The sequence below is a fragment of the Marmota flaviventris genome, chromosome 18 (assembly GCF_047511675.1).
Source record: "Marmota flaviventris isolate mMarFla1 chromosome 18, mMarFla1.hap1, whole genome shotgun sequence".
Taxonomy (NCBI): domain Eukaryota; kingdom Metazoa; phylum Chordata; class Mammalia; order Rodentia; family Sciuridae; genus Marmota; species Marmota flaviventris.
This window is the reverse complement of record NC_092515.1, coordinates 2,184,167-2,211,519: the sequence shown is the minus strand read 5'-3', so window position 1 is coordinate 2,211,519 and position 27,353 is coordinate 2,184,167. Positions and strand designations below refer to the sequence as shown.

The window sequence follows — 27,353 nt, the reverse complement described above, 5'->3', positions numbered from 1 at the left end:
CTATCAAAACAAGATTGAAAAAGAATTGAGAAATCAGGTTTTGGAGATGCAAAGTCTGGGAGGTTTGGGGTAAGGGAAAATATGAGATCATATTCTTTGGGAGATGTCGGGTTTGCAAATGATTGATAGTCAGAGAACTCAAGGCATCGTGGGGTCACGAGAATAAAAGAGGTTCCATGGGGAAGAGAATGACGGAGACAGTGGAGAAAGAGAAGATGTAAGGATGAACACAGGCAGGCGTGCCTGAAGGACAGGATTGGGGCGGGAGCCCGGGGAGGCTGGTGGAGGGGACAGGGAGTGGATGAGTGGACAGTCGGAACTGAATTGGGCCCATGGAGCGGGAGGGCTTGTGCTTTGTGGGGGTTCAGGCCGCTGCTGAACAACCTGCAGGGAAGGAGGAGGAAACAGAGTGGAGAAGGGGCCTAGGAACTGGAGGGAGAGGGCTGCAGAGAGCACCCCACACTTCTGACCTGCTCCCCCAGGGCTGGTTAAACTCGGGGTCCACTGCATCACCGGCCAGAAGGTTGCCATCAAGATTGTGAACCGGGAGAAGCTGTCGGAGTCAGTGCTGATGAAGGTGTGTGGTGGGGCACCCTGTGGGCTGGGACAGGTTGGGAGGCCATGCTGACCTTGCTTTCTGCATCCTGGCCCCTAGGTGGAACGGGAGATCGCCATCCTGAAGCTCATCGAGCACCCTCATGTCCTCAAGCTCCACGACGTCTACGAGAACAAGAAATATTTGTAGGTATTTATAGACACCCAGCCCCCTTCTCCCTCCCCAAGTTGCCAGGGTGAGACCTCCAGAGAGGGCCTAGAGGAGCCTGGGCAAACTTGGGCTCTCAGACTGGACGCTGCAGGCCCAGCCCCTGCCTTGCTGCAGGAGATTGCCCCAGGGTACACATGCCAGCCCTTGGCACTCCTGCTGACTTGTGAGGGGCCTGGCCCTGGCAAAAGGACAGCAGGCCGAGTTGCTCTCCTTCCAAGCACCAGCCAGGCTACCCCTGGGCTTCTGAGATCAGACAAAGTGGGGCACGTTCATGGTGGCATGGCCATGGACCTGAGTGACGGGGTGGAGCTGAGCCTCCCACTGCTCCCCAGCCCCAGCCCCTCACGCTGCTGCACTACAGAGAATATTCTCTCTTGGGCATTTGGGTGCTGAAGCCAGAGCTCCTCACCAAGGCAGAGTCCCTTGTTGGCTAAGGCAGTAAAGCCAAGCCAAGCCCAGAGGAGCGTCCCAAACTCGCACACGCTCTGGAGCATGGAAGACCCCCCTCCCTTCCCTCAGTCCAGGTGCCATGGCTGGACACTCCAAAATGGGCCTGTTTAGGAGTTCTGAGTCAGTATCTCAAAGCTGCCCCCTGGAAAGGATGGGGCAGGATCCAGCTGTCCTGGCTCCAGAGAATGGACCTCTTTGTCTAGACTCTGGTGGCCCAAAGGACAGCTGGACTGGGCAGCAGTAGAAGGGACAGATCTCCTGCCCCTACCACCCAGTCCCCTGGATGCAGTGACTTCAGTATCCATGGGATGCTTGTTCTGGATTCCCCAGTCAGGATGCTACCCTGGCCCCCAATGCTCATGGGAATTGTAGTTCTCACGCCTCCTCAGGTGTGGAGATGGGAGGCCCATTGTCTCAGCAGGTGGAGTTACCACTCCCACTCCATTGGCAGCATTGGAGGAGGGCCCAGGGAGTTTGGGCTCCACCCTAGAATCTTGGCTGTCCTGGCTGTAGTGAGCTTTTGCTTCCCAGGAGGTGATGGGAATTAGAGTTGTAACCTCTCAGAGCCTGATGGGATTTGAAGTCTTGAGACTCCAGGTGGCTGATGGGAACTGGCACTCTACATTCCAGAGACACGTGGGAGTTGGCAGTTTTTAACCTCACAGGGCTCATGGGAGTGGTAGTCTGTCTACCAGTGGTGCACACTGCAATCGCTGCTGCCCAGGAGTGAATGAGAATTTGGGTCTCTTCATCTCAGAGGCTTCTGGGAGTTAGAGGGGTGACTCTCCAGGGTCTAAGGGTAGTAGGGCATTGATTTCCTAGGGGCCTCTGACCTCAGGTGCCAATGGAGCTGCCTTATCTCCTGAAACACCTAGGAGTCAAAGTGTAGCTCTTCCTGAAGTGGACATGGGAGCCTCTGCTGCCCAGGGCTAGTGGAAATTGTTTGGGCTTCCTAGAGACTAGTGGAAATTGGACTTATTTGTCCCAGAGACTCGTGGGAATTGGAGCGTTTTCATTCCAGGGACTCCTGGGAATTGGGGCTCTCTCATTTTCAGGGGCCAATGGAAGAGGAAGCCCAGGCCCTTGGGTCCTCCACATGCCCCTTCCAGCCCTCTGCCCACTTTGTACCCTCAGGTACCTGGTTCTGGAGCACGTCTCTGGAGGAGAGCTGTTCGACTACCTGGTCAAGAAAGGGAGACTGACACCCAAGGAGGCGCGGAAGTTCTTCCGCCAGATCGTGTCTGCACTGGATTTTTGCCATAGCTACTCCATCTGGTGAGGGGCAGCGTGAGGGGGAGGCTGCCCTGGAGGTGCATGGAAGGGCTGCCCTGGGGCCACATAGGAGGTGGTGTAGAAGCCAGTGTGGTCAGCCCCAGAAGACGTCTCTTCCCTTTTGTATATTCTTAAGACACAACTCACAAACCATATGGTTCACCTTTATTTAAGTTTACAGTTCAGTAGGTTTTTTTTAAAGATTTCTTTAGTTGTTGATGGACCTTTATTTTATTTATGTGTATTTGGGGCGGAGAATCGAACCCAGTGCCTCACGCATGCTAGGCAAGCGCTTCACCACTGAGCCACAGCCCCAGTTCAGTAATTTTAATGCATTTGCAGTGCCATGCATCACTGCTGTGTGACTTTACAATATGGACATCACCCCAGACCCACTAATTAGTCACTCCCCACTGATGCCACCGGCACCCAGTCCCCTGCGTTTGTCTCAATGGCTTCACTCTTCTGAACTTTTCCTATAAATAGAATTACACAGCTTAGGCTTCATGTGTCTGGCTTAAGATGGTCCATGTTATAGCATGTCATTTGTTCCTTTCTGTGTCCAAGTAATATTCCGTGGGATGGATGGGTCATCTTTATTTCTCCATTCATCCATTAGCAGGCCTTTCGGGTTTTCCCCTTCTTGACGGTATCAGGACACTCGTGTCTAAGCTCCTGCATATGCCTGTGCTTTGGTTCTCCTGGGTACATTCCTAGGAGAACTGCTGGATGATATGGTGACTCTGGTCTTGAGAGGGACTGTCAGGCTGCCTTTCACAGCGGGCCCCAGCCCTGCACATACTGACCAGCACAGCGGGCCCCAGCCCTGCACTTACTGACCAGCACCTGCTGTTTCTGTCCTTCGCTCATCGCCCTCCTAGTGGATATGAAGTGGCGCTTTGAAGTTTCATGATGATTTCTCATGTTGGCATCTTATTTCATGTTTACTGGCCATTTGTATATCTTCTTTTTTATTAATTTTTGTTATACATGACAGTAGAATGTATTTTGACATATTACCCCTACATGGAGCATCACTTCCAGATGATGTGGAGTTACACTGATTGTGTATTCATATATGAATGTAGGAAAGTAGTGTCTGATTCAGTCCACCGTCTCTTCTATGCCCATCCTCCCTGTGTATCTTCCTTGGAGATATGTCTGTTCAGATTCTTTGCCCATATTTTAGCTATTTTAAAAAATATGTTCAGTCTTGGCTGGGCCCGGTGGCATAGGCTGAAATCCCAGTGGCTCTGGAGGCTGAGACAGGAGGATCGCAAGTTCAAAGCCACCCTCAGCAAAAAAGTGAGGCATTAAGCAACTCAGTGAGACCCTGTCTCTAAATAAAATATAAAGTAGGGTTGGTGATGTGGCTCAGTGGTGGAGTGCCCTGAGTTCAATCCCTGGTACCCCCCCCCAAAAAAATGTTTAGTCTTTTGTAAAAATATTTTTTTAAGGGCTGGGGTTGTGGCTCAGTGGTGGAGGGGTTGCCTACCATGTGTGAGGCACAGGGTTCGATTCTCAGCACCACATAAATAAATAAAATAAAGTTCTTATGTCAGTCTGCAACTAGGAAAAAAAAAAAAAAATATATATATATATATATATATACAGTTTTAAAAAAATAGTTGATGGACCTTTATTTTATTAGGGAGTTGTAACAATTTTTTACTCTAGGAAGAAGAGATAACTCAAGGAATAACTTTTTTTTTTTTTTTATACTAGGAATTGAACTCAGGAGCACTTTACCACTGAGCTACATGCTCAGTCTTTCAATTTTTTATTTAGAGACAGGGTCTCACTGATTTATTTAGGGCCTTGATAAGTTGCTGAGGCTGGCCTTGAACTTGTGATCCTCCTGCCTCAGCCTCCTGAGCTGCTGAGAGTGTACATGTGCCACCCCCCACCCCCACTCCCGCAACAACATTTTAAAATTTTGATGTGTTGATTAATTTTTTTCTTTTACAGTTTTTTTTCTGTACAGTTTTAGAAACCTTTCACTGAAGACCGCTCAGATTTCCACCTGTGCTTTCTTCTAGAAGTTGTAGGTTCAGCTTTTTTCCTTTTCTTCTTCTTTTTAATTTTTTTTTTTTTTGTCACACAGATTGAACCCAAGGGTCCTTAACCACTGAATTTCAGCTCTAGCCCTTTTTATTTATGTATGTATTTCTTTTGAGACAGGGTCTCACTGAGTTGCTTAGGCTGGCCTTGAACTTGTGGTCTTCCTGTCTCAGCCCCCAAGCTGCTGGGATCACAGGCATGTGCCACCATGCCCGGCTCTAGGTTCAGCCCTTCGTTTATGTCTGGTAACTGGTGTGAAGTAAGGGGTGGAATTCATTTTTTGGCATATGAACGTCCACAGGAGGAGATCACCTTTTCCTCACTGACTTGTCTCCAGTCCCCAAAACAAGATATTAAATACACAGCATTTTTATGATTACCTGAAGTGCAGAGAGGAAACCCTCATCTTCTAGCCTCCTTGATTTGCACTCCACCCCCTTGGGATGTTCTGGAGGTGGAGTGGACATCAGGGTGGAGGGGCTCACACTTGGGGTAGAGCTGATGGTTTTAATAAGCCCCTCCTTGCTAACCCAACACTGTGGACCCTGACATCCAGGACTCTGGCCTCTAGGGGGCGGTGTTCGCCGAACACTCAGCCTGACCTGGTACTGGACTTTTCCAAATAGGAACTGCGGTCCTAAAGCCCCCTCTCCACTCCCAGACACTGACCTTAAGCCTTAAGGAGTCGCACAGGATTGGGAGGATCCTGAGGGAGGGATGACCAGCTTGGGATGGAAGGTTTTTCTTTATTCAGTGTGGATATATTTTGACATTTTGAAGAAGCAGCTCAATATTCACCCTACTTAACCTCAAAATATCTCCCTTTGCACCTGCTTAAATGAGTGTGCATAGAATGATACCACGTCTGCGATCACCTGCAAAATATCCCTGGGGAGGTAGGAATGTGCAGGCCTAGATGAGGTCAGGTTGGCCAGTGAGGTACTGACCAGCAGGCCAATTGGGTGCATGGGGCAGCTTTAGACTTTGGGGAATGTTGTGATTGTCATAAAAAGGTGCCAGAAGTGTCCCATTTGGAGCTGGTGAGTGGGGCCTGGGCTTCCTGGGCGGCAGCGAGGCTCAGCTCCACCTGCCTGGTCTCAGCCACAGGGACCTGAAGCCAGAGAACCTGCTGCTGGACGAGAAGAACAACATCCGCATCGCGGACTTCGGCATGGCGTCCCTGCAGGTGGGGGACAGCCTCCTGGAGACCAGCTGCGGGTGAGTGGGGTGGCTCCTGGGTCCCTGGGGAGGGGCTGGGGCCACCCGAGGCTCACTCTGCTCTCGCTCCCAGGTCCCCCCATTATGCATGTCCGGAGGTGATCAAGGTGAGTGAGGGGTAGGTGCAGGGGCGGGGGAGCAGGGGCAGCGGGGAGGGGACCGAGCTCAGCCCTTCTCCTTCCAGGGGGAGAAGTACGACGGCCGCAGGGCGGACATGTGGAGCTGTGGCGTCATCCTGTTCGCACTGCTTGTGGTAAGTGTCCCTCGCTGCTTCTGCCCGACTCTGGAACAGTCCTACCCGGCGGGGGGGCTGGGGGGGGGCCTGAGAACCTCACATCCATCCTTGCCTCTGGGGGTATCTCCCAGAGATACTGGTGGTGGGAAGGTGTGCGCCAACCAACAGACCCAGGTCCTGGAGCAGCCCTCTGTGCCCGAGCTGGCCTTCCAGTCACGGGACTGTGGAGGGTTGAGGGAAGTCCCCAGAAGGGAGGAGGCACCCAGGAGCAGCTGGAGGGCTTGGGACAGGGCTGTTCCTGGCTGGGTCCTGGGCACTGCAGTGTTGTAATAACTGGGGTCGTGGGGCTGGGGGCTGCCAAGGGCTCCTAACACAGGGCTTTGCACGGCTCTTCCTTCTGCCCAGGCCACTTCCGTCCCTGCTGGCTCTGCTGCTCACCTAGTAAACATGTAGACTTTTCAAGCCCTCAGCTCCATGGTCACTTCTCCCAAGAGTTTCCCTTGGCCTCTGCACCCCCGTGAGGTCACAGCCCCTGCAGTCAGCAGTGTCTTTTTCCTGGCAACTGTCAGTGTCACTGTGTTTCCTGCACAATGCCTTCATCCATGTCCCCCTTCCTTTCTCTCTCAGAAGCTCCCAAGGTCGGGGCCCATGTCAGGCCTTTATTCTTTGTATGATTTGTTGTTTTGTCGGCTGATCTTTGCAACCCCAGAGCTGGTACATGTGAACCCTGCCATATGCAGCATGCATCAATAAGTGAGCTGCTCTGTGCAGGCACATTCCGCTCAGCAGTCCAGAGAGGGGAAGTGGCCGGCCCAGGGCACACAGCTGATCAGTGGCAGGCCTGGGATCAGCCTCTGGTCTCTTAACCACTAGGCTATGTGGCCAGCACCACGGGGAGTGAGGCCAGTCAGGCACTGCCTTCCTGGGGCTCAGAGCCCTGTGGGGGAACAGCAGAGGCCCCCGGGCAGCCCCCTAGTGCACCCACGCGCTCCGCCTTCTACAGCCAGTGGTGAGAGGCCAAGTTCAACTCTGCTCCCTTCCCTTGGGCAAGCACTTTCCTCTCCCAGCCACACAGTGGGAATCATCCTGTACCTGCATCGAGAGGGTTTCAGTCCAGTGCTGCACACTGAGCCGGGGGGGTGGTGCTCAGTGATCATGAATGACCGTGGTTTGCCATCGTCGTGGAAGCACAGGTTGCATAATGCAAATGCACCTCTCAGAGCTTAGCTGTAACCCCAAATCAGCACCTGAGGACCTCTAACGGTGGCCCTCTGGACATGCACAGAGCAGAGATCTGAGTGGCCGAGCCCCCACCTGGCTGCAGGAGCCCAGTCAAGGCTGACCCGGGACCTGTTTTGGCTCTTACCCAGTACACAGTCCGTCCCACAATCTCTTTGCGTTTTGTGGCTTTTGTTGACTTCCCTGTTTAACGTGGCCCCCGAGCACCATGCTAGGATCCCCAAGCACAGGGAGCCTGCGATGAGCCTCTCAGGGAATGCCTGTGTCGGAGGAGCTTCCTGCAGGTGTGACAGTGCCGATGGCCATGAGTTCAGTGTCAGTGACACAGTATGTATCAAAGGTGTCTGGGAACAGAAACACACAAAGGCAAGCTAAGGGAGGGGCTGACAGGAACGTCTTCCCGTCGGAGCCTGGTCCCCCCTCACTGAGCCACCTTCAGGGTGGCTTCCTACAGCACAGCCGTGAGGGTCGGCTGTGTGGTCACTGTTTCTTTTTTTTTTTTTAATTTTTGTTTTATTTATTTCTTTAGTTATGTGGTGCTGAGAATCGAACCCAGTCCCTCACATACGTGAGGCAAGCTCTTAACCACTGAGCTACAGCCCCAGCCCTCACTGTTTCATTTTTAATCCATACATTAATGCCTCCTGGCAGGATCATCACGTCCTTGTCACAGAGAGGACGAAACTGAGGCTCCATACTATGCATTAGGCTCTGGGGCCAAACCCAGGCTTCCTGACCCCAAGGGTGGCATCCAGGGTCCCCTCTCCTGCCTGCACACACCCTGCGCTGTCCATCCACAGACTCCAGTACTGGGGCAGCTGGGCACTTGGGACACATAGGAAAGCCCTCGGGTTCACGGTCTTCTCCAGCGAGTGCTTGCTTCTTGTCTTTGACACCGCACTAACGCCTGGCCCTGCTGTGCCTCAGATCCCTGCCCTGCCCCGCACCCACGTCCCCACCTGTCTCACTCCACAGGTCCATTTGTTCACTGTCTGTCTCTCCCTCCAAATGCAACTGCTGCTCACTCAGCCACTGCTGCTTGGTACCTGGGCGTGTGTGTGTGGCACCTGCCACTGTCCCAGGCAGAGCTGCATGCAGGAAGGATGTGGTCTTGTCCTCTGTGCCATCTCTAGTGAATTGGCCAGGAGTGGGGATACGCAGGGCGCAGTTGTTGGATGTGTAACAACAGCCCGTGGGTGTGGAAGCCCCACTGTGAGCCCTGCGCTGTACTGAGCAGCTCATCTGACGCCGTCCCTGAGGCGGATAGTGTCACTGCCCACTGCTGTTTCCAGAGAAGTGGTGCTACCTCCCAAGGTCACACAGCTGTCAGCAGCAACACAAATATGCAAAAAAAGGTGGGCACCAGCAACCACACTGGCTGCTATGAACTGCCTCTCTGTGGGGCCCCTGTGACCCACTGCCACCTACCTCTGCGGTGCCAGCCCTGCCTCTCCTCGGTCACTCTTGTCACCTGTGGTCCTTATGCATGCCTTCCTGGGTACACGCTCTTCCTTTCTCTTTTCGTGTCCTAGGGCTGCTGTTACAGGTCACCACAAAATAGGTGTAGGGATACCTTCCAGCAGTTCTGGAGATCAGAAATCCAAACTCAGGGAGTCAGCAGAGCCGCGCTCCCCCATAGGGCTGGGCAGGACTCCTGCCTCACCTCTTGAATGACGGTGTTTATCATCGTCACAGAAGGGGTCATCCCCCTCCCAGGAGGACACTGGTTACTGGATGTGGGGCTCAGCCTCACCCTGGTCTCTGCTTCAGGGGCTGCTTCCGTGAGAAGCCACACTCACTACTGCCACAGGATGGCTGTTGCTCACTGCCCTGGTCTGCAGTGTGACCTCTTGTAGGGCAGGGGCTCATTTTGTTCACTGAGGGACCCTGGCTGGACACACACGAGTTCACCTTGCCATGAATAAATGAATGAAGGAACTAATGACGAGTATCCTTCCCAAAACTGGGGTGTGGGGAGAAACCTGCATTCAAGGAATAGCCCCCAGCTGCATTCCAGCCTCTCGAGCGCCGTGCCTGACTGCCCCCTGTGAGGGCCCGCTCCACTGTTGAGCACAGTGCATCGATCGCCTTGGGCCAGCCGCCGAGCTTCTCTGTGCCTCAGTTTCCCCGTCTGCAAAGCAGGGCTGTGCTTGAGGTGGAGGTGAAACGCGGATGCGCCTCGAGCGCTGAGACCCTCACAAAGCCTAAGCTCTGTGTAAAGGGTTCTGTTGTCTCGCGCAGGGGGCTCTGCCCTTTGATGACGATAACCTCCGCCAGCTTCTGGAGAAGGTGAAACGGGGCGTCTTCCACATGCCCCACTTCATTCCCCCAGACTGCCAGAGCCTCCTGAGGGGGATGATCGAAGTGGAGCCGGAAAAAAGGCTTAGCGTGAGTTGCGGGGACCTGCAGAGGTGCTCAATGGAGGGTGGAGACAGAATCCCTAGAGGAGTCACAGAAGGGGGTTCATGGATCTGCCCATTAATCCTTGGGGTGATGGGGGGCGGGTCGCTACCTGAGCTGCAGCCAGAAGTCCAGCAAAATCCGCACCTTGAAACTGCAGAGGAGGTAGTGCAAGGTTGGACCAGGGAGCCCCTGGCAGAGGAAGGGCGCATGCACTGACTGGCCTAGCCGAGGAATGGCACTGCGCATGCGGCAAGCTCGTAGTAGGGCCTCCGGTGCGTAGAGTGATGCTTAGTTGCCACTAGGTGGAGAAATATATGGCATCCTGACCCTGGCGGGCATGGGCATGGTCAGGGGTCTTTCCCAATCAACTTTTAATTGCACACCTACTGTGTGCACACCACCTCACTTCTGCTTCTCTGCAATTCCTCCTCACAGCTGGAGCAGATTCAAAAACATCCTTGGTATCTGTGAGTAAGGGGCAACTGGACAATTGGGTCCCTGGGGAAGGAAAGGACAGTGGCCAAAACAGGGGGCGAGAGGGTGGGGTATCTGCTACAGTTCCTGAATGACAAAGGACTAGGGATTCAGACTTCTGGGAGCTGGGGGAGGAGGCCGCAGGTGGAGAAGGGGCTTGGGGCTCAGCCAGGGTCAGGGAGGTGGGGCTGGGGACCCAGCGCGTCGGGATCCTGAGAGAGGAGCAGGCTGAGGCCCGGGACTCTGCGTCTAGGATGAAGAAGGCCCCATCGCCAATACGGGTTTCCGGATAATGTCTCTCCCCATCTCCAGGGGCGGGAAACACGAGCCAGACCCGTGCCTGGAGCCAGCCCCAGGCCGCAGGGTAGCCATGCGGAGCCTACCTTCCAATGGAGAGCTGGATCCCGACGTTCTGGAGAGTATGGCGTCACTGGGCTGCTTCAGGGACCGCGAGCGGCTGCACCGCGAGCTGCGCAGCGAGGAGTAAGACCCTTTTGCCCCGGGTTGCGCGCGTGGATCGAGCTGCTGCAGTTCCCGCAGCGCCGGCAGGGGGCGCCGGGGCCTCGTGCGCACGAGGACCCCAGAGAGGGGGTGTGCTTTACAGCTCCAGCGTGGGAGTACTGAGATCAGCCTGGAAAATATTAGATGGGAAAGTAAATAGATGCGGAGACAGGCCTGGACAGCGCCTTCCCTATATAGTACTTACAAGCACTTGTTAAGAACCCAGGCGTTAGGTATTATTGTTATTAGAGTTTTACGAAACTGTCGTGCACTGAACCGTGGCAGACCAACCCTACTGATACCCAGAAACCCGCACTACAGGCCTAATTGCTGACTGGGACTGAGCCCCCAAAGCCACTGCAGTTGAGGGGATGCGGCCTCCGAGCGGATTTCTGACCTCAGCTCTCTTCTCACCTCCTCCCCCCTCCGACTTAGGGAGAACCAAGAAAAGATGATCTATTACCTGCTGTTGGATCGGAAAGAGCGATATCCCAGTTGTGAGGACCAAGACCTGCCTCCCCGCAACGATGTTGGTGAGAAGGGGCCCCGGGATTCCCGAGGGAGGAAGCCACTGCAGGCCCGGGGCTTCTGGACTCAAACAGCTGGACGCTTAGGAAAACCCTTTTCTGCTCTGAGCCTGCGTTTCCCCACCTGAGCATTTAGAAGGCAGTTATATAAGTGCTGTGTTCCGCTGGGCAAATCCAGCCACTGATTGGGCTGAAACTCTTGGCCCTCAGACCCGCCACGAAAGCGTGTGGACTCCCCAATGCTGAGCCGGCACGGGAAGCGAAGGCCCGAGCGCAAGTCCATGGAAGTGCTGAGCATCACGGATGCTGGGGGTGGTGGCTCTCCCGTGCCCACCCGACGGGCCTTGGAGATGGCCCAGCACAGCCAGAGGTGGGAGCGCCCGCCCTCTCCAGGAGGACACTAGGTCCCCGGGTGTGGAGGGAGTACAGTTCTAGACCCCACTCAGCCTCAAGTGTGATGTGTGCTTGGGACGAGGCACCTCCCTCTCTGCGCCTCCTTTCCTCATCTGGAAGGACTGTGGAAGTGAGAGAGAGCGAGAGAGAGAGAGACAGGGAGAGGAAGTCTGAGCCTTTTGAAATCCTCTCAACCTTTTTTTTTAATCTATTCTGGAAGCAGATCCCGCAGTGTCAGTGGAGCCTCGACGGGTCTGTCCTCCAGCCCTCTAAGCAGCCCAAGGGTAAGGCCAGGTCCCCAGGGAATCCAGAGAGGTCGGGGGTGAATCACTGTGTAGCAAAACTTGAGCAGCAAAGATGACAATCCGATGCAGCCTCCTAGTCCCTGGAGGGACAGAGGCCCAGGCATCATCGAAGTCACATGGCCATTCCCACCTCCTTAGGATTGGGTTTTGGGTGTGTCTGAAGAGTTCATTTATTTACTTAGAAGAAGTTAACAGCGCTCACTGTGTGCCAGGCGTTGCCAGAGCACGTGGAGACTGTCCTGCCTCCCGGAGGGAACTCCCAAGACTAGAAGCCCCTGGCGGGTGGGCGGGTGTGGGCGGTGGCCAGCGCCTCCCGGGAGTTGCGGGCGGCCTTCACCGGCCCGCTCCTCCGCAGAGTCCGGTCTTCTCCTTCTCGCCGGAGCCTGGGGCTGGAGATGAGGCCCGCGGCGGGGGCTCTCCAACTTCCAAAACGCAGACGCTGCCTTCCCGGGGCCCCAGAGGCGGAGGCGCCGGGGAGCAGCCCCCGCCCCCCAGTGCCCGCTCCACGCCCCTTCCCGGGCCCCCAGGCTCCCCGCGCTCTTCTGGGGGTACCCCCTTGCACTCACCCCTGCACACACCCCGGGCCAGCCCCACCGGGACCCCGGGGACGACGCCGCCTCCCAGCCCGGGCGGTGGCGTTGGGGGAGCAGCCTGGAGGAGTCGTCTCAATTCCATCCGCAACAGCTTCCTGGGCTCCCCTCGCTTCCACCGGCGCAAGATGCAGGGTACGGGTCTCCTCCGGGACGCTAGGGCTGGGGGCGCCGCCTGCTGAGCCCCAAAGTGGGGAAGGCGGGAGGGCTGAATAGCTGGTCCCCAGGGATCTCCCGGAAGAAGGCTGGCCTCGCAGGTTCTGGGAGCCGGTGAAGGGGATTCTGAGCTGAGGTGCAGGCGTTGAGAGGGGAGGCCAGCTTCCAGCCTTGGAGGAGGAGCTCACCTGAAGGACATGCCCATCTTGCTCTGGCTCCCTTCCCATTAGTCCACGGCTGGCGAGCTCGCGAGCAGTCCCAGGTGCCACAGTGGCCTTATCTGTGAATTCTCCCTCCTAGGCCGCTTGGGTGTGGGGTTTAGCTGTGGGAGACTAATGCGTATCCACTCCAGTCTGGAACCCCCTGGGAGGAGGTGGCTGCTGGCCATCAGGGTGATGGATGGACAGGTGTTGACCACGTTCCCTCCTTTTCCCTGTCCAGTCCCCACCGCTGAGGAGATGTCCAGCCTGACCCCAGAGTCCTCTCCAGAGTGAGTGAGACTGGGAAGGGGAGAGTGGGGGTGCTCCACAGTGAGTGGGGTGGGTAGGGAAGCAGGGGGACTTCATTCCCCTGTGCCCTGCTCCTGCTGTCCCCCATGCAGGCTGGCAAAACGCTCCTGGTTCGGGAACTTCATCTCCTTGGACAAAGAAGAACAGATATTCCTCGTGCTGAAGGACAAACCTCTCAGCAGCATCAAAGCGGACATTGTCCACGCCTTCCTGTCGGTGAGGGCTGCATCCAGCCTGGCCTCTCAGAGCCACAGAGCCTGGTGGCCATCCCAGACTGCCCTGACTTCTGGGGCTCACAGGGTTCTTTTTCAGTCGGGTTTGCTCAGTGTGGGGCAGGGAGGCAGGAAAGGGTTCTTGTGCCCAGAGACCTGTAGGTTCAAACCCAGATGACAGTTTTCCAGTCAGCCAGGGAGGTTTGCCATCCCCCTGCCACCAGGCCTGAGATGGCAGGAGGAACTACTTTTCCCAACAGGCTTTGGGGCTGTCTCCTGCCAGAGTGCAGGTCCCTGCTCAGGGTGCTGATGGTGTTTGGAGTCTCGGGGGCGGTGGCTATCAGTAGTACTTGTGGAGGGAGGGAGCATGGGTCTCTCCTGGTCTTAGAGCCTGGGGCTGTGGCATAAATATCAGTCTTCATAAAGCTGGGATTCAGCTGATCAGCTGAATACCACAGTTACTCTAGGTTCTAGGGCAGAGGAAACCCCGGTGCCAGCAAGCAGTGGCGCCTCCCAAGGCCTTTCCTGCGACTCTTCCCCTGGTGGCTCATGGGACTTGTTCTCCTGGAGCACAGACAGTTGTAGGGGGAGACACTCACTCCATCCTGGGTTGCCTTTCAGATCCCCAGCCTGAGTCACAGTGTGCTGTCCCAGACCAGCTTCAGGGCTGAGTACAAGGCCAGTGGCGGTCCCTCCGTCTTCCAGAAGCCCGTCCGCTTCCAGGTGGACATCAGCTCCTCTGAGGGTCCAGAGCCCTCCCCGCGCCGGGATGGCAGCAGTGGCGGTGGCATCTACTCCGTCACCTTCACTCTCATCTCCGGTGAGTCAGCAGGACTGCTCCCTGTGTTCCGTGTGTGTGTGTGTGTGTGTAAGACTTTTAGATAGGAGAGTGAGCCAGGAGGGCAGCCAGAGGGAGAGGGCGTCCCCGCGCTGAGCTCCTTCTCATACAGACCCCCACGTACTTCTCTTCCCTGGGGAGAGTTTGCAATGTAAATAATGAGTGCATCGTTGGATGGAAGTTCCCCAGCAGCCTCTGAGGTGTTAGCAGTCACCCATATTACAGAAGAGAAAACTGAGTCCTGGAGAGGTAAATGGACTTGACCACGCCACACAATAAGCTGGGCAGAGCTGGGGCTCAACCTTGGCCTCCGGACCTCATGGTCCACAGCAGAGCTCTTCCTACAACTTTAAGATCCTAGATGAGATGAAGACTAGGCATGCTGCCCTTAAAGATCAGTCCCGAAGCAGCGCAGACATCACAGCCAATGGCAGCAGTCTCCCCGCTGAGCCTGGCTGCAGCCATGGCCAATCAAGAATCGGTCAAGAGATGGAAACCACAGGAAGGCCTTGCTCCAGCTCGGCTTGTTCCTGATCCTCACTGTGGGAGCTTGGATAACAAGGGCCATCTCTGTTTGCTCTCCTCATCGCTGATCTTAACTGCACACCAGGAGAGAGAGAGAGCTCCAGAGGTTTCTAAAGCAGGCTGCAGGGGAACCCTGGGTGCCCCGACACTGGAAAGAATTAGAGCCCTTTTTTTTCCTCCCCCTAAGACTAATACGCAGAACTTTCTTCATTTTAATTTTTTTTCTCCCCCTCATTTTTCTCATGTGTCTGGCTCTTCAAGGCCTCAACTAGAAACAAATAAGCAACAGTATCTATTTAAATAGAAACCCACACCTGTTGTTATTTTAAGTTGAGGGTGTCTTAGTTTGAAAGGTTCTTTAAATAGCAAGGTAGAGACCCATTTGCAAACCTGGTTCTATGCTGTCCCCACAGAGTGGGGGAAGCTGGGGCTTAGAGGAGTCTTTGCTTGGTGGAGAGGCTGGGCTTTGCAGCCAGGAGGGCTTCCCTACCCTCCCAAGTCAGTGCTTCCTGTCGCCTGCCCCCAGGTCCCAGCCGACGATTCAAGCGCGTGGTGGAAACCATCCAGGCACAGCTGCTGAGCACTCACGACCAGCCCTCTGTGCAGGCCCTGGCAGGTGAGTGGCAGGGCCCGTGGGTGGAGGCAGACAGGGCCTCAGGGTGAGGAAGCCAGCCCACCTGTTGGGCTTCTTGGCCCTGGATGTGCTGAGGCCTTGCCTTCTGAGCAGGTTCCCGCAGGCTGAGGCCAGAGAAGGGACCCCTGGCACCTGAATGCTGGCCTCCCGGAGTAGCCCTGCAGCTGGGGGCAGTGGAACATCCTGGCACAGAGGTTCTGGACCTCTGCCCTGCAGGACGCGGCCCGTCATCCTGGTTTCCCTGGCACTGATGGGAGGTTCTGGGATGCAAGACTTTTAGTTGGAAACTTGGACAAATTGATGGTCTTGCAGGACTCAGATGTCACTGGCATTCGAGGATTCAGGCCTCAGCTGGCCCTGTTGCTAGGGCCTCGTGGTCTGTAGCAATCAGGGGGCGGAGCAGAGGCCAGGCCTCCCTCTGCAGGATTTGTTGCCAAAACGTCTTACTCCCTTGGAGCCGCGAAAAGAAAATCCCATGGGTGACTCTGAAACAGCAGAAATGCATTGTCCCCGGTCTGGAGGCTGGAAGTCCAAGAGGAAGGCACTAACACACTCAGTGCCTGGCTGGCGTCCGTCCCTGGCTCGTAGATGGCGCACCCTTAGTCCTCACTTGAGGGAAGGAGCAGGGGAGCTCCCCAGGTCTCTCACAAGGGCACCAACCCCATTCACATAGTCTCCGCCCCCATGACCTGGTCACCTCCCAAAAGCCATTCCCCTATACCATCACTTTGGGGTTGGGACTTCAGCAGACGAATCTGGGGGACACACCGTTCACACAGGTGTGCCTACGTGGTACTGGTGAGGACCGGAGCTCCCGCTCAGGAGAGCAGGTCCCATTCCTGAGGCACTGTGGCCTCTCCTGGACAGGGGTCCCACGAGACAGCAAGTGCACGTGCCAGGCACACCATGGCCACCAGGGGACAGTCGCTTGCCCTGGGGAAGTCTGGGGGAGGTCTCTCTGCTCCTTCCCAGCCTCTGTCCCCTGCCCCATGAATGGAAATAGGCAAGGGAGACCCAGCAATGGGGCAGGAGCCATGGTGGCCTTGTCCCTGGAGAATGCTGGGTCCCAGGGTCAGGTCTTTGCTCTGGGACCTGAGACTCTTGATGGGGTGTCTTGCCTCTGGGTTAATAAGCACCGTTAACAGATGACATTTACTGAGCTGATATTGGGGTGACCAAGGGCCACCATGCCTCCTGAGGCTCTAGGTACAGCGTACGCTCGCCTTCTGCACCCCCTAGAGCCTGCCTATGCTACTGGGCCCATGGCCCCTTCCTGTGTATTCAGAGCCCATGACACTATGCTGACCCTGACATTAACTGGAAAAGTTCTTTTAAGGACTCATGTGGCCAAGTGGCATCTCCCCAGAGAATCCAAGATGATCTCACTACCCGAGGTGCTTCACCTTAATCCAGCTCACAGTCTCTTCTGCCCCATGGGGTAGCATAGTCACAGGTTCTGGCATTAGGATGTGGACATCTTTGGGGGGCAAGCCTTGAACAGCGCCCCGGGGAGGATATCTGGCAGCGTCTGCAGGCATTTTTAGTTCTCTCAATTTGGTGTCCTGTAGGCAGAGATCAGGGAAGCTGCCTCGCAGCACAGGGTTATCTAAGCCCTAAATGTCAATCATGCCACGCTGGTGCACACCAGCAATCCTTAGCTACTCTGGAGGCTAGGGAAGGAGGATCTCAAGTTCCAGGCCAGCCTGGGCAACTCAGCAAGACCTTTTGCAACTTAACAAAATCCTGTCTCAAAATAGAGAATTTTAAAAAAGGCTGGCAGTTGGGCATGGTGGTGCATGTCTGTAATCCCAGCAACTCGGGAGGCTGAGGCAGGAGGATCTCAAGTTTGAGGCTCGCTTCAGCACCTTATCAAGGCTCTAAACAATTTAGTAAGATGCTCTCAAAACAAAGGCGGGTGGGGTGGGCTGGAGACCAGCTCAGTGGTAAAGCACCCCTGTGTTCAGTCCCCTGCACCACACATTCACACACACAATGCCCAGTCAGCAATCCTGTTCTCCTTGTGGGTGCTAGGGGGGACCAGAGGGAAAATTAGGCCCATTGGTCCCGTTGCCAAGGAAAGGTGGCCTCAGCAACCAGGGGTCCCAAGAGGGCCCACCTTTCTTGTAAAGAAAATAGGGTGCCCTGGAAGCAGAGCTTCATGGGTTTGCTATGGCAATGAGGTACGCCCCTTCCTGTCCCCAGCCATCAGCATGTATTAGAGGAACCTGGTCTCCATCAGGGACCTCAAATAATGTTTCAGTCCCCCATGGAAATGGCTAGACTACCACCCTGCCATCAGCATCTCCACTGCAGTCCCCAGAGCAAGTAGCCTCCATCTGGGAAGGCCAAGTCCCACACAGGGTGGCATGAGTCAGGACGCCCAACCAGGAGGGCCTGGGACCCCCAAGCAACTTGCAGTGGCCCCCTGGCCCCATGCCCATGGAACTAGCCAGAGGTGAGGGTGACTCTGACCTGTGTTGCCCCAGCAGCTGCCCCTGAGAGTCACCTGAAGCTGAAGGGGCCCAGGCCTCACTGGGACTAACTGGGCCAGTTTCCAAAGCCACATGGGCTGCCGGGTGCTTCCCCACCTAGGAAAGCCAGGGTGCGTCCCCTTGGCAGCCACATCAGGAGCTTCACGTCCCACAGATGGAGAATGTGACTCCGCCCCAGCAGGATCTTGGGGCTCCTGAGACCAGCTGTTGGGAACGTCAGCCCTGGTCCAGCAGCCCTGGAACCCCACAAAACCTCTTCCTCCCTCACAGACGAGAAGAATGGGGCCCAGACCCGGCCTGCCGGTGCCCCACCCCGAAGCCTGCAGCCCCCACCCAGCCGCCCAGACCCCGAGCTGAGCGGCTCTCCCCGCCGAGGCCCCCCCAAGGACAAGAAGCTCCTGGCCACCAACGGGACCCCTTTGCCCTGACCCCAGGGGGCCGGGGAAGGAGGGGAGCCCCCTCCACCCCCCTTCCCTGCCCCCCAACTGTGAATCTGTAAATAAGGCCCAAGGAGTATGTTGGGAGGGGGGACACAAGACCGGCCTTGCCCTGTAGGGATGGGGCTCCAGGGCCATACCCAGTGGGGGGTGGGTTCTCGGGGGAAAAGGGATGGGGAGCCGTTTCTATTTTATTTATTGATTAATTTATTATTTTATTTATTGATCAAACTCTGTGGGTGGGGTGGGGGAGGGATGGGAGCTGGTTGGGGTGGCTTAGCAGATCCGGACAGGGCCCTCTGTCCCTGTGTGTCCCCAGCTCCCCATTCCTGGGCCCCTCCTCCCCTGGTCCTTCACCCCCCACCCCCCATCAACCTTCTGTACGGATTTGCTCTCCGGAAGGAATTCTGGTTTCGCGTGAGCCTGCCTGCGTCCATGTCTCTGATTCCACCGGCGGCAACAAGAACCAATAATAAACAGCCTCCATCAGGGACAGCCGGCTGGCCTTGGCCTCGCTTCCTGGGTGCCCGGATGGCAGGGCAGGCGGGCACCAGCACGTGGGCTCTGACTGGTTGCTCCAAGCCCCCACATGCACACATCCACTAGGCTCCAGGACAGGAGTGGTCAGCAGCCCCCAGAGCCAGCCGGCAGGAGAGACCCCCTGTGGTCCATCTTGGTGGGGGGAACCAGGGATTGGCCTGTTCTTTCTCCTGTAAGGGCGGGGCCCGGTCAGAGAGCCTGCTACAGCTGGACCTGCAGGGATACAGGGGAGCCTGGCGGGGGACTGAGGTCCTGCTGAGGCTGAAGGCTCAGGCTGCAGCTGTCCAGGCTGGAGAAGTCCACAGCGAAGAGGCCAAAGAGTGTGAAGAGCAGCATGGCCACGGCCCACTCACAGATAGCTGAGGCAGAGCGCGGCGGCCAGAAGTAGAGGATGATCACTTTGCGCCAGAGTCAAGGGCCACACGGCTACCAAGAAGAGCCCAGGCACCAGCTCAGCCGCTGTGGGACTGAGGGCCAGGCCGAGGCCATCTCTGGTGTCTCTCATGAGCTGTTCGTCCTGCCGCGACTTGAATGGCAGGCCACTCAGCTCAGATTCTCGCCTCCTTCTCCAGACCCAAGTCCTCCCATCCCCGCTCTCCATCCTTGCATGTAACCTCTGGTTAAAGTGCACACGAGTTCCTCAGGCCCGTCTCTGTCCCGCTGACCCTTCCTGACTCCACGACAGCTCTGCCGTTTCCCCGCCTTCTGGCAGGACGCCATTGCTGCGACCTCCAGGTGTTCCCCACCGGGCCCAGACACCCTCTCCCACCTCACCCACAGCCCCCCACAACCGAATCTCCCCCAAGCCCCTTCTCCCCTTGTTCCTCCACCTGGGCCAGCTGGTCCCCTCTCTCTACCCTTCCTCTCAAAGGCCCCAGCCCTCCCCTTCCCTGGCTCTCCAAACCCGACTCCTTAAAGCCTCTTTCCAGACCACCAGCCCACGCAGCCTCGGAGCTCCAGCCGCACAGGGAAAGTTCTTGTTTCCTAGAACCTCTCCCACTGGAGTCCCCTTCTCCTTTGTATCAAATATAGCTCCAACCTGCCCCTCCTAGATCAGCTTAGATGTCTTTCCATTCACTCAAGGATTTCCGAATTCCTTATGTGCCAGGCAGTGGGATCGGATGGTAAATATGGCTGACATCCCTCGCCCTGGGAGTCTCATAGCAAGTCAGGTGGGAGTCCTCAAGCAGAACGTGCTTACCCCAGGACTGCCCCTGTTTCAGGGGCTTTCCATGGCTCCCGTCACTCAGGCCTGCGACCCCTCATCTTGGAGATCCTGAGCTCCTGGCCTGACCAGCCTCATCATTCCTTTTCCTCAGCTGATTTTCCACCTCTGCACACACCTGTTCCTCCCCCAACTTCCCAGCTGGGACAAACATCTGCAGGACCAGCCTTAGATTCTCAGACCCATCTTGACAGACTCCTAGCTCTTATCCCTCTGGGCTGGCTGTCGATGGCTCCTTCCCGCTCCCTGCGACCCACCTGATCGGCAGCCCTGGTTTTGAAGATTCCAAGGGACCAGCTGGATCTTACCAACAGGGCTCCAGCAAGGGAATAAACCAGTCCCTCAGGCTGGAGTTGCTCACCCCTTCTGTGGGATTCCCGCTGCCCTTCTGGGAAGGGAGATGGCCGTCTCACCTGCGCACCTCCTGCAGCCAGCCGCCCTTCCAGCCTGCTCACTGACGAGAGGCTCCTGCTGTCTCTCCATGCACTTGAACTCCCTATCAGAATTACTCATAACGATAAAGGATATGGACCCAGGCTCAGAGGGACGGGTCCCACCCAGAGGTGTGCCAGGCTGCTGGAGCGTGTCTGCTTCTGGGGTGACTCAGAAATGAGCAGGACTGAGTCTCCCGCAGAGGCGTGCTGGCAAACGCTTAACACCGGCTTTCCTTGGAGCATTTGGCAAATATTCTGGTGTAAATACTCTCACCACGACCACTTCAAGACATTTCCCTGAAGCCACAGAACTCAGAGTTGGGAAGAGAGGTGCAGCCCGTCACTGACTCCTCAGACCTTCACCACGGGCTTTGGCCAAGAGCCTCCCCTGCCTAAACCTGCCTCCATTCTCAGACACCAGCACCATGCCTGGCTCGAGGCGGGGCCCAAACAGACTAAGATGTCATGCTCCCGGGACTACTGGCCTCCCTGCGTGCCAGGCACAGATCTCAGCACCTCACGTGCACTGTCCTCCTCACTCCTCACAATCAGGTGGACCTGTTCTTCCTGCGCTTGGTAAGTGAGGACACAGAGGCATGAAAGCAGCAGCGGAATTTCCCCCCAGCTAACACCTGGAGGAGAAGGGACCCCACTCCAGGCCTTCTGACCTCGAAGCCAGCACGTTCTGTGATGATCCTGTGGGAGACTGAGGCCCGAAGACAAGAAGGACATCCTCGGCAGCACATAGCAAGGGCGCAGAAAACTGACCCCATGCCCTGCCCCCCCCATGCCAATAAGGATACTGGCCACTGTGAGGATGGAGCAGAGGCTGCAGAGGGTCAGGCGCAGCAGCCAGATCCAGGGGGCTCCGGGCTGGGGCTGGCCCTTCATCCGCCAGGACAGAAGGAGCTGCAGCCAGAAGTAAAGGTTGCCCATGATGAAGGCCAGGAAGGCCCCCACCAGGTGTATGGGCTTCTGGTGTTTTTCCTGGGGGAACAGAGGAAGGAAAGTTGAGAGGAACACTGTGACAGCGGGAGGGTGATAACAGAGAGGGGCCCTTGACCACCCAAGAACTGCCAGACAGATGGCTTTCGACCAGGGACCTCGGCTATTGTCAGCTCCACAGGGCAGGTGCTTAAATCTGTTGCTCGCTACTGTAGCCTCAATGCCTAGAACAGTGCTTGGCACAAAGTAGATGCTCAGGAAACAGTGGAATAAATCTTGCATTCTCAAAAGGGGCAGGGACAGATATTGCCTCCCAGGAGGTAAAAATTTGTTCTTGAGGGTGAAAAATTCCATCAATGGTTTGTGACTTACAGCAGATATATATGTTAAAGTTTTTAAGCATTAAAAATTTTGTTGGGGGAGGAAAAAAATTGGGGGAATGTTTAAAATGACTCCTTAGGGAAGCAATATAATAATAATATTATAGTAATAAATTGAGGAACGCAGGCTTTAATGAGTGAGTGAATGAACTGCTATGCAAATGAGATGGGGAGAAAGCCTCTTGTCTGAACAGCCTGTGTTCTCTCCCCAGCTCCTATTATATCAGCAAGACAGGCTGGGTTTCAGGAACATGACAGTAAAATAAAATAGCAAAATAAACCAGTACAATTTCTTTTTATCATTTGTCCATTCATTATTCTATAAATATCTACAGAGCTTCGTGACTGTGGGTTCTAGAGTCTACAAATCTAGGTTCATTTCGGTCCAGCAAGGACAAGCTGATTTGAAAGCGCTAGCATAGGACCCAAAGGACCTACCTAGAGTTCTGGGGGTAATGACAGAATTAATGTCCACAAAGTAACGCCTCCTACAGAGGGAACACTCAACAGCTGGGCCGACCACGAAGAATGAGTGAACCGAAGTAATTTCACGACTAAACCAGGGGTTGGCACAAAATTATCCCAGCCTCCTGGGGTTCCACAAGTTTGCCCGACAATGAGCCCCCCAAAGCCCCATGCAGACCGCCGCCTCCCTGACTGTGGTGAGCCCGGAAACTACATGTCCCAGGAGGCATTGCGACTGCGGCTTCCGACGCCGGCTGCCAGAGGCCGCGGCGAACGCTGGGAATTGTAGTCCACAATTGCCGGACCAGGAGGGGTGCCCCGGGCGCCCGCTGCATCTCACCTGGAAGTTGCCTACTATGGACGCCCCTAGAGCACAGAGGAGTCCCAACCACAGGATCGACTGGTTGTGACACGTTGCGACGCCCCAGTCCCGGAGCTGGTGGTAACGCACAATGCAGATCCAGGCAGCTGGGAGGACAGGGCAGTGGGCTGGAGTCCCCAGCAAAGTGGAGATGGTGGAAGGGGAGGACACGGGAAAGGGCTAGGGGACAATTCCCGGATTTCAGGGAGGAGAGCTGGGGCCGGACCCTGGGTCGGAGGGAGGAGGACTGGGGACTGGCTTGTTTGGTTTGGGCTTCAGAGACTGGCGAGGCTGGGGGAGACTTACCCATGGCAGCTCCCGCATTGAGCACCTGGCTGAAGAGGCAGCTCTGCGGGGGGTCGGATCCACAGACGCTGTGAAAGGTAAAGGGCCGTCCAGTGGCTCCTCCAAGGCAGAGCCCATGCTTTCCTCCTGCAGGCCATAACTACCTGATGAAGGGGAAGCCTTCCGAGAGGTCCACAGACCTGTTGGCCACCGAGATTCCAAACCTGAGGGGGGAGGAGCACACCAAAGTGAGTAGGGGACTTTCAGGCACAACTTTTCTTTCTTTCCGTTAACCAAACACTTCATTCTGTTAACAGAACTTCTAGACCCGTCCCCCCTCAGACCCGGGGTCCACGCCCAGCCTCCTCCCTGAGACCCAGGGTCCAGGCCCAGCCCCCTCCCTGAGACCCAGGGTCCAGGCCCAGCCTCCTCCCTCAGGCCCAGCCTCCTCCCTCAGACCCAGGGTCCAGGCCCAGCCTCCTCCCTCAGACCCAGGGTCCAGGCCCAGCCTCCTCCCTCAGACCCAGGGTCCAGGCCCAGCCTCCTCCCTCAGACCCGGGGGTCCTGGCCCAGCCTCCTCCCTCAGACCCAGGGTCCAGGCCCAGCCTCCTCCCTCAGGCCCAGGGGTCCAGGCCCAGCCTCCTCCCTGAGACCCAGGGGTCCAGGCCCAGCCTCCTCCCTCAGACCCAGGGTCCAGGCCCAGCCTCCTCCCTCAGACCCAGGGTCCAGGCCCAGCCTCCTCCCTCAGACAAGGGGTCCAGGCCCAGCCTCCTCCCTCAGACCCAGGGGTCCAGACCCAACCTCTTCCCTGAGACCCGGGATGGGGGGGTCCATCTGGTCTCGACACTCACACGATCCAGACACCAGCAATAGCCCAGAGTGCCAGGAAAGCAGGCAGAAGGGACAGGTAGCCCCGCATGCTGGGCTCTGCAGAGGAAGGAGAAGGGCTGGGCCTGGGGCCGGCAACCTCTCTGCTTGGCGAGGGAGGACCAGCGCTGAGGTGTGTGGGACGGAGACCATCGGGCTCTGAGACCCTTTGGCTCCCAGGCAGAAGTAATGGGCAGGGGTCTAAAGGAGCCAGCCAAGCCCTAGCCCTGGGCCCTGTGGCTACTTCCCATGGCTTTCAGTCCTTGGCCCCTCCCCAACCCTGGTCTCCCCTGGTCTTCTCCCTTCTCCCACCTCCAGGCCAGGGCCCTGGCCTTACCCAGTCCCTGTCCTTCTGGAACTCCCTCTGTAGCTTGGGGCTGGTGAGCCTTCAGGGAAGGGATTCTGGGTGGGGCAGGGGCAGGCAGGTCGTCCACGTCCTATAGAGGCAAAGTCCAGGCCCCAGCACCTGTTCGACCTTGGATCTGACTGTGGCCCTCACCCCCAAACCACTACTTCCCGTCTCCTCAGAACTCAGCAGGCAGCACCTCAGATTCAGGGAGCCCCTAACCTCCTTCCTCCAGTTTGTGGGTTCAACTTCCAAACTGCAGCATTTGTCCTGCCCTAGACCCAGAAATCTAAGCCTCCAGAGCTCTCCCTCCTCTTCCCTCGGGGACCCCAGAGTCTGGGCCCCCAGTCCTCTCCCCTCCTAAGACCCAGGGGTCCACCTGGGGCCACAGTTCCTCTGGAATACCTGCACTGGTTTTAGCCCTGGGGTCCAGCCTTACCTACAGAGGGACTGAGGATCCAGGCCTCTCTTGAGGATTCCTCCCTCTCTACACTTTCTGTGTTTGGGCAGTTGGGTGTGGAGCCCTGGTGACCCGCCTCTACCCCTCCAGTTGTCTTCCCCTCTCCCTTTCTTTCCTGCCAGGCTGGAGTTCCCCAGGCAGGCAGAGTGTGGGTGGGAAAGCGCCCATACTGGTGGAATCTGCCTCTGAAATCCTCCCCAGACAGCAGGACTTCCTCTGCTCGGACATTTTCCTCTTGTCTTTCACATAGCAGTCCTCCCTTCTGGCCCCCTCTCCTACAGTACCCAGGTTTGAGTCAGGTTTCCTGCTCCTTACTCCAAGGACCCAAGAATCTAGACACCAGCCCTCCCCCGTCAGATCCAGGAGTCCTGACCCAGCTCCTCCCTCAGACCCAGCGTCCAGACTTCCTCCTCCCTCCCTCCCTCCCTCAGCATCTCAATTTTAATTTTGTTTGTTAATTCAGGTGGAATTACCATAGCATAGAATTTTAAAGTTCATGATTCAGTGGCATTTAGTACACTGGTAAAGCATCACCACCACCTCTGTCTGGTCCAGGTGTGTGTGTGTGTGTGTGTGCGCGCGCGCACGTGCTGGGGATGAACCCAGGAGCACTCCACCACCAAGCTACATCCACGCTGCTTTTTTTCCCCCAATTTTGACGTGTGGCCTCACCCCGTTGCCCAGGCTGGCCTCAAATCCGTGACCCTCCCTCCTAAGTTGGGATTGCTGGCATGCGCCACCATGGGCAGCCCAGAACTCTCTGATCACCCAGAAGCAGACCCAACGCCCACTGCGCGGTCCTTGCCCACTGCCCAGCCCCGTCCTCCATCCGGAGGCCCCTCGTGGCTGAGTGGCCTGTCCTGGAGCTTGCCTGTGGGTGGCCTTCTGCGGCAGGCGCGTGGTCTGTGTCTGCGGCGTGCTTGGTGCTGTGCGTCTGAGGCTCATCACGTTGCTGCGGCTGGAATGGGACTCACCCTCCGAGTCCAGATTTCATTTCCAGCAGGAACCATTAAGAGGTGGGGCGCCAGGGGGACCTTGAAGAGGGTGAGGAGACGCGGCCGTCATAAGTGGGTGGACCCACTCAGGGATCAGTGGCTCCAGCGTCCCTCTCTCTCACCGAGGGGTGCCCTGCACCCTCTGTGGACTGGGCCAGTAGAAAGGCCAGCACCACATATAGGCCCTAATCTTGGACGGAGCCATGACCCCAGAGAGCGTCTGTTCTTCATAGCTTGCCCATCTGTGCGACGGCACTGCCCACATGGAACATGGCCTGAGAGACGCCATGCCCCATATCAGAGCTGCTTTTTTTTTTTTTTAGCTGTACTTGGACACAATACCTTTATTTTGTTTATTTACTTTTATGTGGTGCTGAGGAGGGAACCCAGGGCCTCGCACGTGCTAGGCGAGTGCTCTACTGCTGAGCCCCAGGCCCAGCCCAAGAGCTTCATTTTTTTTTAATGATTCGGTCACTGTCTATTGACACCATCTCTCAGGACTCACGAATGAAGTGTGTTCATCATCTTTCTGTTGCTATGACAAAATACTCGAGGAAAACAACTTGGAAGCGGGAAGTTTGTTTTGGCTCATGCTTTCAGAGGTTTCAGTCACGGCTTGGATGGCTCCATTGCTTTGGGCCTGAAGTGAGGCAGAATGTCATGGCAAAAGGACCTGGCAGAGCAAAGCCACTCAGGAATGCCAGCTAGGAAGCAGACAGAGAGAGAGAAAGGAAGGAACCAGGGACAGAACATAGTCTTCAAGGGCACCCGCAAAACCCAGGCCCCTAAACCTCCAAATGTGGCATCCAGCTATGAGCATTGGTGGGCTACGCCGTCGAGCCCTCATGACCCAACCACTCCCCAAAACACCCGTCTCTGAACAGTGCTACACTCCCACACATGAGGCTTTGGCAGGCATTTCACATCCAAGCCATGATATTAAGGCCCCAAGCTGGCACCGGGGCACATCTGTGGTCCCAGCACTCCAGAGGCTGAGCAGGAGAGTGGCAAGGTCAAGTCCAGCCGCGGCAACTTAGCAAGACCCTGTCTCAAAATAGAAAGGGCTCGGGCTGGGGATGCAGCTCAGTAGTAAAGCACCCCTGGACTCAGTCCCCAGTACCCCAGAAAATAAATAACTCACACCAGGGCCCCGAGTGCCGTGGATCTCCAGCATCCTAGCAACTAGGGCTTAACGCTCCCAGGTTTTCTGACAGGAAGAAGAGAACACGAGAGGAACAGAGACGGGCCCCACAAATGTTTGAAAGCAGGGATCCAACAGAGGATCTTGAATGAGGACCCTCCACCTCTGTGGGTGACCCCGTGAAGGTCCCACAGGGATCCAGCGCGAGGACCCAAGGAGCGGTAAGGTAATGGACTTGGTTCAGGGCCCAGGCTCAGGAGAGGGCTTTGCGAGCTACCGTGGTGGCCAGTGTGTCCTGGTTTGCCAGGTATGAAAAGCCAGAAGCCTCACCAAGGAGGGACGAGGAGGTGGTGTGACAGTTTAGAAGCCACCAGAAGCAGAGGCGTTTCTCAGTCAGGGGGCCCCTGGAGACCCCGGTTTCGGCCCAGCCAGCTGAGCTCCCTGTCCGCAGACTAGCTGGGCGCCTGAAGGGTCTCCCGTGGCTGCTGCACCAGGTCCTCCGCGGTTTAGCTGCGGCCCTGGAGGTGGGCAGCCTGACAGGGCCCCTGGCTACCATCCAGGCATCCACAGGCTGGCTCCTCCGGAGGCCCCAGGGGAGGATCCATCCCACCATGTTCCAGCCACGGGGGCCCTGCATCCAGGACTCCTGGCCTTTCCTCCTCTGCACCGGCG

At 56.5% G+C, this 27,353-nt stretch overlaps 2 protein-coding genes across 2 annotated transcripts; one reads left to right on the top strand and one right to left on the bottom strand.

Annotated features, from left to right (window-relative positions):
* Positions 1-514: 514 nt before the first annotated feature.
* Positions 515-18,336, top strand: Brsk1 (BR serine/threonine kinase 1). The gene is made up of 18 exons (XM_027921262.3): positions 515-577; positions 656-741; positions 2,351-2,491; positions 5,651-5,767; positions 5,841-5,874; positions 5,952-6,020; positions 9,483-9,629; positions 10,080-10,111; positions 10,431-10,601; positions 11,055-11,152; positions 11,357-11,516; positions 11,763-11,823; positions 12,200-12,569; positions 13,032-13,080; positions 13,192-13,315; positions 13,933-14,131; positions 15,201-15,290; positions 18,071-18,336. Exons 1-18 carry the CDS (start codon positions 572-574, stop codon positions 18,226-18,228), a joined length of 2,112 nt encoding a protein of 703 aa, XP_027777063.2. The 5' UTR covers positions 515-571; the 3' UTR covers positions 18,229-18,336.
* Positions 18,337-18,978: 642 nt separating this feature from the next.
* On the bottom strand, positions 18,979-23,791 carry Tmem150b (transmembrane protein 150B). The gene is made up of 6 exons (XM_027921063.2): positions 23,724-23,791; positions 23,037-23,096; positions 22,894-22,961; positions 22,567-22,694; positions 21,240-21,423; positions 18,979-19,175 (listed from the first exon to the last, which is right to left on the bottom strand). The coding sequence occupies exons 1-6, from the start codon at positions 23,789-23,791 to the stop codon at positions 18,979-18,981; spliced, it is 705 nt and encodes a 234-aa protein (XP_027776864.2).
* Positions 23,792-27,353: the final 3,562 nt, after the last annotated feature.